The sequence below is a fragment of the Chiroxiphia lanceolata genome, chromosome 8, assembly GCF_009829145.1.
Source record: "Chiroxiphia lanceolata isolate bChiLan1 chromosome 8, bChiLan1.pri, whole genome shotgun sequence".
Classification (NCBI taxonomy): Eukaryota; Metazoa; Chordata; class Aves; order Passeriformes; family Pipridae; genus Chiroxiphia; species Chiroxiphia lanceolata.
The window spans coordinates 13,484,044-13,496,494 of NC_045644.1; the positions used below are offsets into that span (position 1 = coordinate 13,484,044).

The 12,451-nt window shown below is 46.8% G+C and overlaps 1 protein-coding gene across 2 annotated transcripts in view; it reads right to left on the bottom strand.

Moving 5' to 3' along the window:
- Positions 1-12,451, bottom strand: part of SUFU (SUFU negative regulator of hedgehog signaling) — a 98,560-nt gene that overhangs the window by 10,905 nt on the left and 75,204 nt on the right. For both annotated transcript variants that reach the window (XM_032694632.1, XM_032694633.1), the window contains exon 10: positions 12,192-12,330. In XM_032694632.1, coding sequence (XP_032550523.1) covers positions 12,192-12,330 — 139 coding nt within the window. The remainder of the gene's footprint in view (positions 1-12,191; positions 12,331-12,451) is intronic.

A 12,451-nucleotide genomic window follows, 5' to 3' on the forward strand; every position in this document is an offset into this window, starting at 1 on the left:
TTATTCCCGTTTTAGCCTACAGGTTTATTTCTTTTCCCCTGCTCCTCCTTTCCTTCCTTCAGTCCACCCTTTCCTCCATCTCTGGCATTACTTTCCATCCTGAAGCAACCACCATCCCCATGCCCCCTTTTGCACCCCTCCCTTTCCCTGTTCTTCCCAGTCATGATCCACATGCTCCAGAGAAGGGACCTCTCTAGCACTAAACACTGCTGGAACTAAGTGCCCAGCTGCACTGCTCCCCAGCTCACACCGGGAAGAGGGGCAGCCAGGCTGTCCCATCGTCATGCAGGAAGCCACCTCCCGTGCCCACCGGCAGCTTGGTGCCAGGAACATCAGTGGAGAGCAAGTGACTGCCAGGGTGCCACAGGCAAGTGGAAGCCTCTGGGCTCCATTTTGGCAATGCATAGGCAGGACTATTGGACAGAAAGAAAAAGAGAAGATTCTGGTCTCCCTTTCTTCCTTTGTTTGGCAAGAGAAGAGATCCAAATCCACCAAATCCAGATCCGAGAGCTACCAGGTTTATGCAGTCCTCTCCCCTCAATCATGCCACCTTGCTGTCATTGTACACAGATTTCCCAGGGGACGAGGGAACCACTAGCTCCCTTCTCTACTGCATTCCTCTCTTCACTTAACTTCAATGTGCAGCAGGCTCCAGGCCGGGGTTTATGACCAAGCTGCTCAGCATGGATGCAGGCACCTTCACCAGGCCTGTTTAATCATACCTTGAACCTGAAAAAACCCTGCTTCAGCTAGGAGCCAGGAGCTTGCTGCTTTGGACAGGACTCTGCAATCTGGCACCAATCTGCAGACTGGCAAGCTGAGGAACGTTGCACTGAAACATGCAGTACCACCACAAACTGCTGCAGTCTCCTTGCAGGGGCCTGTAACTATTCTGCCTGTTGAATTGGAGATACTCATGTGCTGACTGTTTGCAGGAGGAGGGAGATGTCTGTCCATGTCGGAGGCAGGAGAGCAACCTGATCGCTCAGCTCAGAAGGAAGAGCTGGGTGGGGAGCCGGGGCTCTGCGCAGAGCAGATCGCTTTCTGCGGAGGTGCAGTCTGCAGTGGGGTGAGGGAATGAAAACAATTTGGCAGACATCAAAATCTACAGAACAGCCGGAAAAAGGAGGAGGAATTGGTATTCACAGCAATCAGGCCAGGAGGAAATGAATATTCAGCCATCCACGGATGAGTAAAAATGCCAGAGGTTGGGATGGGTGAGAGAGCAGGAATGAGGAGCTGCAGCTTTGGCAGGGAGACTAGAAGACAAGCACAGCACGAAGACCCCTGGGTGCTCCCAAGGTGCCAGAGGCAGGAGAGAAATGGGAACCACGTGTGTGAGGCAGCCAGCTGCTCTGAGGCTGGAGGAAAACAAGACAGGGTATGAAGGGGTAAACAGCAAAGGGTGGAGACAGGGAAAGAGGGGACAGGTCAGGCCCTGGCTAAGCCACAGACTCCCAGAGTACCTACAAACCTATGTGGAGCACTATGGCTAGCACTGAAACTGGGTGCAATGCCTTGAGATGGCTGAGCCCATCTGCAGCTCACTGCCCCCTCTCTGAATGCTGGTAATCCATCTGAAAAAAACTCCCAAATTCCACTAATGTACTGAGCTGAACTGGCTCCCTGAAGGGTCTGACAAGTGGAGTGGGACAGGAGTCCACAGCTCAGCTGTCTGGTGGACTGCATTTGGGGGTTCAAAGCAATGGCAGCCTGCTCTACACAGCACATTGAGGAAAGATCACAGTGCCATTCTGCCAGCCCTGCATGGACAGTTAACTCTGGCGGAGGGCAGGAATCACAGGCTGCAATGACAAACTGCTGCAGTGACATTCACACACACAGAGCGTGTCTCTCAGAACCCATCCTTAACAGTCCAAGTCAGAAAAAACCCCACCTCAAACCCTACTACCCCATGCTGCTGGGAGACCTGCCTTCCTTCCTGGAGAAGCAGGGAGACTCCAAAGTGCTGATGTAACCAAATGTACAAGCAGCCTCATCCCTCAATATAGGAAACTGACGCTCTTGAGCTCTCCTGAGGATGCAGGGGGAAGGCATGTGCCAGCAGCTCACCGACTGCTGAAGAGGGCTTGGAATCGAGAAGTATTGTCATCCGGGATTCGCGTCTAGACAAGATTTCTCCTGTTAGAAGTAGCACCGTCAAAAAGGCCCAAGAGCACTAAGGCCTGTGCTCATAGATCAGGCTACCATACCCACCTGCAATCAGCAAAACCACTTTCATGCTAGTGAGTGAGTCCTATGGAGAAGGATGAGAATAAATCCAATCCCATCTCAATGTTCCTCACTCACAATATTTCAAATTTCCAGTTCTTGTAGCATGCCTGCTCCTGCACAGTATGGTACCCCATTACATTAACACACACACAGACACACACACATATTATATGTGCATGATATTAAAGGTGACATTCCCAGCAAATAAACATGACAGACTGCCATTGCTCTAGGCACCTAATTTAATTTCCTCTGGGATTTAAACCTTAGAAGCTCAAATTAAACAAATAGGCCCCGTTCACTTTATACTTCAGACCTGAATCTACAGTTTTCCTCTGATGCTTTTAACTGATCTTATCAACAGGACACTCCACAGAGATCCCAATGATGAAGCAGCTTATTCCCTTCCCAAAGGAAAACAGAGCCTCGCTGTTGTGCTGCAGCCATGGGAAAAGCCGGTGCAATCTGCAGGGCAAACGAAGCCATCCCATGCGCACTGAACAAGCCTTTTCTCCCATGAAATCTCAGCTAGTGCTGAGGAAGCAAAGGAGCGGTCCTGTGCGGTGGTGGGTGTCCCGGGTGCTGTAGCAGCCCAGTGCTCACAGGGTTGTTTTCACAGCCCTGTGCAAACACTTGGCCAGCCCAGCCTGCCAAAGCTGGTTACAGGGTGCAGCTCAGCACTGGCAGTGGCTGTTTGCAGTATGAACAGTGAACGGCCTCGTCAGCCAGCTGCAGATATCTGAAACATCTCCTTGGGTGCTGCACAGTCCTGCTCGCACCAGGATCTCTCTGACCTGACCTAGAGAGGCCTGGACACATGCTATCCCATTGCCAGCAGATCTAGATTCCATTTGCCGTGTGTTTTGGGGCACCTAGACATGCTACAGATGCTCGGAAGATGATCACTAGACAAAAGAGTTTTCTATCACAGGTACCTCCTGCACGGCTGAGGTCCGAAGTTTGGGTTCTCAGACTTCACTAGCAGCTGCACGTGTCCAGACATGTTACAAAATACCAGGCTAGGCTGTCTCATTCAGGTGGATGTGTTCAGGGAACACATGCTGTCTCCCTCTCGTGGCAAGTCTCACCTGAGCTTGCTGAAACCTACTTCTTACCTACAAGGTTTACCCATGGGTCCTTACCTGAAGGAGTCTGTGTGGAAGCTTTCAGTGTGGAAGCTTTCATACCTGCAGTTGGCTGAGAAACCTGTACCGTGATTCGTTGCAGGTACATGGCTGCGAGGGTATGAAAAGAGGTGAAATCTAAAAAATGTACACAAGGTCATGGGGCTCCAGATCAGTTCAGCTCACTTTGAAAGCAACTGGTGCTTAGTAAAACATTAAAGACTTTATAGTCAGCTTACAGGTACCACCCCACAGTTAATTCCCCATCTCTCACTACAGGGTTCGAAGCTCCCATGAGGGCTTGAAATTGTCTGCTCAGAAAATGCTGCTAAGACCAGAGGTCACACCGATGTTGAATGCCTGGTACAGCTGGCAAGACTTCAATGAAGGAAGACCCCCAGAAGCTGAACTAGGAGTTGAGCTGCAGCTCTGTCCAACTTCAGGAAACACACTTTGTCCAGGGCAAGATACAAGCAATTGGCCCAGGTACAGTGAAGCAGAGGTGCTTTTACTGACAATACTCTCTTTTCTCGCCTACCTAGGAAAAAACCAAACAATCCCACACTTTGCCCTAGTGCTTTGTTTGCATTAAACACTTGCTCTTCTAGTAGGTTTGTCAAAGAAAGAAAACCATGTTTTATTAGTTCTGGACTTAGTACAGAGCTGGCTTGTATGGCCTAGCCAGAGAAGGTGGGGACACATTGCAATAAACCCCTATGTAAACCATATCAACCCTTCTAAGAAACTGTTCATCCATCAGGCGCTATCCCTGGAATGGGTGGAGCAGTTGTATCCTGAGCCACATATCACCTGTTACATTTGCAAATATCCATCTACTTTTAGGAGTCCTTTGCCCTGAAAATGTTTCAGCTTAATTTTTGTCAGCAGCACAGCAAAAAGTGAAGTAGAAGTGTGTCAGCATTTCCCACTGAAATTCCCACCAACAAAATGCCCTGATGAATCACATGCTGTGCCACAGGCCCCCCCCAAGCCCATCTTTCTGCTCTCCCCTTGACCCTGCCTTCTTTTCACTGCTTTGCTCAGACTGCAAGTGGTTCAGGGCAGAGGCCTTGTCACATCATTGTTCTACGTCATGCTCAGCCCTGATGCTGTCTGAAGAGGCCACCTTGCTGCCTGAATCCACCACATCTCTCATTACAACCTCAAAGGCACCAGTATTGCAACAAACACCTTTGATGGGAAATTCCACTGTTGCTCTTCCAGGAAATTCACAACCCTCCTTGTAGAGGAGAAACATCCACTCACAGATGCCTCAGGGACTCTATTGCTTCACTCTGCTATGTTACTACCCCAGAAGAGGAAGTATATGATGACACGGAAAGATTCTGACCTTGTGGAATCTCTCTATGACACTCCCAATTACAAGGACCTGAGATCCTTAGAACCTAGACTGATGAGATCCGTATTGCAGACCAGGCTGCTTTGATTCAACACATAAATTTTGGCTCAGTTGAGGACAGGGCTGACAAGGGAGCCAAGACAACAGGCAATAACAATTCTTTCAGAGAGAAGAAGCAAAGGAAGAGCAGGCATTTCAAGGAATGCTCCAAGTGGGTGGAAGAAAACCTATTCAAAGTAGCCAAAATTGTAGTTTGAGTGGAAAGGGAGGGGCATTAGGTGGCTGGATAGACAGTGAGCTTAAGAAGGATGAAAGAACTTGACTCATCCAAAACTAGCCTGGACAAAGTACCAGAGAATATGTTGCAGGAGAGTTGATATTGGGAGGATCACGATGTCCTAACGGGACATTTCTACCCTGGAGTAAGTTTCTCTCAGTGTCTCATTCAGCAGTGAGGGAGAAGAACACAAAGGGATAACGCAGTGAGGTTTTGAGGAGTGTTTGGGGAACATGATAAACTTACTGGAAAAGTGTTACCTTAGATTCCCATGACCTGCTTAAGGATTTGGGGGAAGCCACCCAAAAGATTCTGAAAAAGTTTTCTTGAGTGGACAGCTATAACTTCTTTGGAGAAGACCAGGCTGCAGTTGTACATTTCTTAAACCAGCCTCTGGGTGTTGTCCTTGAGTTCACCATGCTAAGCATAACACCGCTATTCAAGTTTGTGGAGATCAAAAATCAATCCTATCTCTTCAAAAGAGGACTCAACCCATAGCTGCCACTCACAAGTGAGCATCTCAAGCATCAGAGTAGCTCTTTCAAATGTTGCTTTGAACCTCTGCTGCTGCCATTATGCCAATGTGCATAAATGATTTAACATGTGGTTTAGCAGAGAGAAGAACCAGATGTGCTCATTTCCAGGGGAATGTCCTGACTCTACTGGAAGAGAGTCATTCTCTTGTGCACTCTGTCTCTTGACTAATTCAGTGTTTTATATGATGTGGAATGACTCCAATTGGACGAGCTGAGGAAGAACCAAAATACCCTATAGTTATGGCACCCATAAAGCAAAGAAGTAGAAATAAGGGTTCAAATTAAAGGAAAGAAATAAAATATGAGTTTCTCATATCCTATGCAAGCATTATGTCCCTCAAGTATTGATTAGAGAAGGCAAAACTTCTAACAGCTCCAGCCCTATTCTGCAAAACTAGATTTTTCCCCTCTGTTTTTATTGAGGAAAACTTTCTTATTTCTGGTTTCATTCAACATAAAAGGATTTTATTTCAGCTTTTGGTCTCTTTAAGGCTTTTGTTTCAGCAAGAAAAACTGAAAATACTTCAAGATTGGCCTCAGTTTGATCTTCTTTCCCAGATTTTTCCCTTAGGTTGCCAAACCAAAAGAATGGATCGTCCCCCATGACCCTGCTCACAGTAATCCCCCCTCTGCTGTGACTGCCAGCATAGATAGCGCATGTTGATAGCTCCTGCATGCTGGATGCTTCCCACGGCTTCCATGTACCTATCCTGCCTACAGGCACATTTAACATTTTCTATGAGAGGTTTGACCTTGCTGTCCTAAGCCTCAACTTATTTTTCCATGCTGGATGCCTTGTTTTTGATTTTTTTTCTAAAGGTTTTTAGGGAAAAAAGGAATTGAGAGAGGTATTTTGGAAAAAGTGTATTTTGACAGGACTAGCAAATGCGTATGATCATTTTGTTGCAAAGTACGAGAACTACCCCTTACAAGGAAGGTGATGAAGATTAGCAAACAAGTGTTCTGGAGGACAAGTCTGACAAGCATGAAAATGCTTTGCTAAGTCAGAAGCCTCTGAAAGTACTGTTTGTCCACAGCCTTTCCAAGAAATGCAGAAAAATGTACTGAAGAGCCCTTATTCATTGAGCACGTCCCAGCCCAAGGCAGCTCTGTCCCAAACACAGGGCAGAGGTAGCTAAGGAGTGATTTTCACTCTGATCATTCCTCTGAGCAGCAAGGGATTGCTATGTCACCAGGCATACCAGGATTAAAGGCAGGGAAACTCTCCAGTACTCTCAGTGTTTCTGCTGGAAGTCAGGCCATGTGGAGGAGCAGGAGAAGGAATCTGCCAACTTCAATGAAGGGAAGGAGAAGAAAGCAAGAGACGGGCCAGGATGAGGGAAGACAGAGACAAAGAAAAACAGGATGAGGGTCAGATTAGAGGTCAAAATGGAGGCAACACAAAGGGCAAGGAGACTGGAGAACCCCATTTCCACAGCCTCAGCATCCATGTTCTGTCTGATGGACATTGTGAACCTACTGGCACAGGAATCAAGCAAAGAGCATCCCCCAGCAGTGGCTGGTGCCAGAGGGTAATACCCCACTACTGCTGTGAGCTCCTCGGCTCATACAGAGACACAGACTTTGTGCTGAGAATCAGGGGGTGCCCAGTGACAGCGAACCATAGCCTCCATCTGCCTGACAGGATTTGCCCTGAAATCAAGTACATTACCTGGAAAAAAACCCTCTGCACTCAGAGACCAGTGACACTGGGCGTATAAAACTTTGGAAACTGCTGCACAGAATTTGTGCTGTGCTAATTTGGCCCCAGCATACATCCGCCTCATGAAATAAATCTGCAATCACAGGACCACCTGCAGTTTTTCTCCCACAAGACCTCTGCCCTCCTCAGTCCTCAGGATGGTTCTGCCCACTAATGCAGCATTAGTCATCATTGCTTTTCATTATCATTCAACTTGCTTCTCCATTCTCTCTTACTCTCTTCCCTTTTATTTAATATGCTCCATCCAACTACTGTCAGCATGGATAACACTGGAAGTACCTCATCTGACTGTCTTTATCACTCTCATAGTCTCTGATGTGCTTGGCCTCACATTTCTGTGAGGCAGGGAAGTGCTGCTCTCCATACAGCAAATGGAGGATGGAGGCTAAAAGAAGGTAAGAGACTTACAGTCACGGAGAAAACCTGTAAGAGCAGGAAGCTGAATGTGGGTCTTTGACATGGCTCCCAGGTTGACCCCCTACCCCAGAGAGATCCTTTTTACTTGTTCTTGATCCTGACCTGCATGAACAAATTTTAATCTCATCCTGAAATTGTTTCCAGTGTTCATCTGTGGAGCTGGAATGCCTGGCAAGCACTGAATTCATTACATCCTTCACAGGATGACTGGAAGGAGGTCTCCCTGAACAGACATAGGAAAATCAGTGAAGAGAAAAATGAATCTGAAGATCCACTTCTCATGGGTGCCCATCTCAGGACTTGTAGGTCTCTGTTTTCCAGCCCAATCCTGTGGGTCACAAGGATATCTGCAGGGGAATTCCTCCTGGCCTCTTCCTGTCACTGGGAACACAGATCAGACCTCAGGTCTTGAGCTGGGCATCTAGAAAATGAGCAACACAAACTCCCTTGCCGGGTGAGAAGTTTTTAGCTTAAGACACTGGAATAGCATCACGAAAGAAAAGTGCAGTAGAGGCAGAAACAGGATCCAATTCTCCAGGGCAATATTTAACAGGCTTTGCTGTAAGACTATCATGATTTTTCTGCAATTAGCTGCCTCATTCACTACACACCTTCCAATTTTGACAAACAAATGAAGTGGAATTCCTATATGCAACAGCCTACTTTACTCCACATTCCCGATTCATCCCCCAAACACACTGCATCTCTGTGCACTGAATGAGGCAGGCACGCTTTGTTAAAAATAGCTGTAATCCTTCAATTAGATATTGTATTGAAATACATGTGTAACAGGGGCAAGGCTAAAGTGCAGAGATATTTCTTAAATTCTGTGTGCTAGATTTTAAAGTTAACAAGGACTCTTTAACTATAGGTTTGTTTTTATTGCACTGTATTGGCTCGTATGTCAGAGTCTGCAGCAATATCTGATGCGTAACATGTACGCTGCACATGATCAAAGACTTCAGTGTCATCTTCTTCCCTAGAACAATGAGTGCCTAAAGCAGCAGGAGCAGAAATTATCTAAAGGTAGTGTTAAACAAACCTCCTTCTCCCCTCTGGGGAGAGTAAGCAGTCCAGGTGAGCAAGGCAGGAGGAGAGAACAGCATGCTTTGTGCTAGACAGGCAGAGAGCTCCACATAAAAGCAGAGGAGCTTTGCAGAAGCATGTCCTGACTCCCATCACTGGAGACTTAATGATGGTAATTCCCAAAGGATGATGCATGCTGACAGGCTTTGACACAAACTACCCCAGGATAATATTAATATGTATTAAAGGCTCAGGCAACTTTATTGGGACGGGCTTGATCAGTAACACATTTCAACACAGCGTCTCTATCATCTGTTGGAACAAAAGTAAGGGAGGGAGGGAGGGAGGGAGGGAGAATACACGCACAACCTCACCTTGCTTTGGGAATGTTTTTGAGACAAACAAGGTCAATCTGTGATGAATTGCATGCTTGGCACAGCTCAGACGTTGGACCAAGAACCTTGGACGCTCCACCACAAATACGAATGTCACTGTGGGGCAGTTTATGTCGGAGTCTGTCTGCATGATACGCATCCTTAACCCTCCAGCATGGGGCCAGACATCTCTTGCACAGTCTTTGCCTGTGCATCTGGAACATCTACCCCTTGGAAAGGAGAGGAGAGGTGCTTAGGAGGCAGTGTGGGGGCTCTGCTGTCACCCCACTGGGGGGAGTGGAAGAAAGAACCGCTGAAGCCTTTGATCATGTGTAATGTTAATGCAAGTGTTACACATCAGAGACTTTGCCACAGTAACTAGCATATAAACAGGAGTCTAGTGTTAACAAGGAGGACTTCTTGAATATGTTTGTACATTTCTGAGTTAAAGCAATTTCCCTATTCAACAATACATGACACAGTGGAAGAAGTTCAGAAATAAACCAGCCTGACATGCTTAGACCTTTAATAGAATTTAGCTTCTTAGAACTAATTAAATGTTACTTAAGTGAAAAAAAAAAATCCAAGTACTTGGGAAAGGTGCCAATTTGACAGTTCTGGAGAATGAAATAATCTAATCATCCCCAGAGCATGGGCAGCAGCAGGACAGGCTTCCCCCGCTAACATGCCTTAAACGTGACCTGGAAAGACTGTTGATACAAATGGGCCATACAATCTCTGTGGTTGAATGACTCCTTGCTTTTTCTGCTGAGACTGCTAAAGCAGTTCCCACTGAGTACCAGCTGTGGTGGTGATATGGACACCTGTCTGGTAGGAATGGTGCTGGGACCTGCCAAACTCCTGTCATCTGCTAACCCTCCACTGGAGCCCAGTGACTCTCAGCTCATTGCTCAGCCTGGGCAGCGGGGGGCTGAGCAGCAGCTCTCCGGGTGCAGCAGTTCTCCAGCCTGTCCCACCTTGGACACACTCCACTCCAGCCCACAAAATGTAAACAGGAGGTACTGTGTTTAGTCTGCAGGTTTGGGCTTTCACTGCACCAAAGCTCAGGCTCAAGAGAAGTCAGCCTCTGGCTGCTGCCGAGTCAAGGTCGGGATTTTTCAGGCTCTTATTTCTCTCCTAGGATAGGGAAAAAGTCCACAGGAGAAAAAGCCTACCATGTCTCCTCTTCTCCACAGTTTCTCCATTTACTTGTCTTTGCAAAAAGCCCCTGCATTGCAGTGATCTGCTTTCAGCCACCAACTCTCCTTGGAGCTCCTCACTTGCCTGGGGTCCCAAGCGAGGGAGGAGGAAAATCCTCTCTGGGCCTTGCTGTGAAAGCTTAGCAGGGCTTGCCAACTCAGCCAGCCCAGGCTGCAACGGACTAAACCAAACTCAGCTTGCCTCCTTGGAAATTTCATGTACCACAACTTCTTTTGCTTCTGAAGCAAAGCCACATGAACCTCCCCCTCCCCTGCTCCCAACACCACAAGGGACTGCTGAGCGTGGATCAAGCCTCCCATTGCGTTCTAAGCCAAAAGCCACAGACACTCCCACGTCTATCTCACAACCGGGTGCTACTCCTGTTGTCCCGGGCTGCTTTCAGCCTCCCTTCCTCCCCCACCCAGCCTGTCCCCCTTCATACTCAACAGGACGGGGCAGGGGCCAAGAGCAGAGCTGGTCCTGCCAGACAAGAAGATCTAATACATTGACCTTGTGTAGGAGACAAGCGAGGAAACTTGTTTCTCCCTGCCATCTGAGCCAGCAATTCTTCACCTTTCCATCCCACCTCTGCCAAAAATCTTACTCAGTTTTCAGCACCAAAGTAACATACATGAAAACAACCAGGTTCATAAGGGTTAACATGTCTGAATGGTGACATAATTATTGCCATTCTTCACTGTTTACAGGTTACCTGACTACTCTACACATCAATACTTTTCGAGATGTGATGTAAATGCAAACAAACACTCATGTTTGGAGTTAACACAGTCACAAGATCCTGTGTATCATGTGTTGGCAAGCACAGGAACCAACAGCAAATGACCCACCCTTAAACCTGACCCTTTGCTGTTAATCATTATAGGAGAGTTGCACTTTCCAGTCAGTACAATCAAAGCACACAGGCTCTTTGAAAATCCCTACACACTAGATGCTTCTGGCCAAGATCAGCTCCTTTACAAGTCATACAGCTTTCAAGGTATGATGTCCTCCAGACATATGAACATGGGTTGTGGAAAGCCTTAAAAACAAGTCACTAGAAGGCAAACTGCAACACTGCAATGCTAAAACAAACCCCTGCCTTCAAAACAGAAGGGGAGGTAGGACTGCCACAGTGACAGCGAAGGCAGAGACATACTGCACACATAGTTCCTCAGAGATGGGCTTTTCTGCATTAACACATTCCTCCAAGCTTTTTTATTTTTGCAATATGTTTATAACCATGAAGAAATTCAAGGGTAGAATAGCGCTATGCTGTCGTATCATTAGTGCATCACTGCTCCATAGGGCTGACCCTCAACACCAAGCAGATGGGGATTTTCCATGGAAAATCTGAGATACTGAAAACATCTGGGTGCAGAAAATGTGTAGGTGCTTCAAGCCATCACGAGCTTTTGTCAAAGAATCAACAGGAAAGAGCTAAAACTGAACGAAACAGTGCTCTCTGTGCTGCTCTCCCATTTGGGATGATGTTTAACTGAGATTTTGGCTCTGTAGGATCACAGTCCCACAGCTTTCTAGCTCTTCCGCTTTGGCTCCATTCTTGTTTAGGTCATTCCACTCTGCCTCCCCAAATTCCTTTCTGGAAGAAATCAAGAATAAATACAGCCTGTAAAGTGTTTGCCATGGACTCCAGGAAATGGACACTACTGTATTCACAGATGATTTTTGAACTTTCCAGCCACTGCTTATCAATGTGAGTTCCATTAATACAAATAGTAACATTTCACCATTATTTTTTGAGTCCATAATTACCAAAATTACTATGCAAGAGCTATGAGAGATGTTGCAGCAGAAAATACAGGTTTGTTACACTTTTAAGTCACATAAGCCCTTAGCAGGATCATTTTTAGGACACAGTAAAGGAGGAAGGGGGAGAAACAGAAAGGAGGCTTTCTCACTTGTAACCAAGGTCCATGTGCTGCATAGGGGTGCTCCTCTGTAGCAAAGGCTCCTTCTACTCCTGTTGATACAAACGTGATTGCTGTATCTCCTGTAATACTTTTATACGTAAAGTGCCGTCCATGTAAGAGCCTTCCCCTGGAGAATTAAACATATGTGCATGAATTGAGAGGGTGTGCACAGCATTCAACACAATGATGAAGATACATCACTATATAGTTTCTGCCATCAGTGTGGGAAACCACTTTGAAGGCAGTAA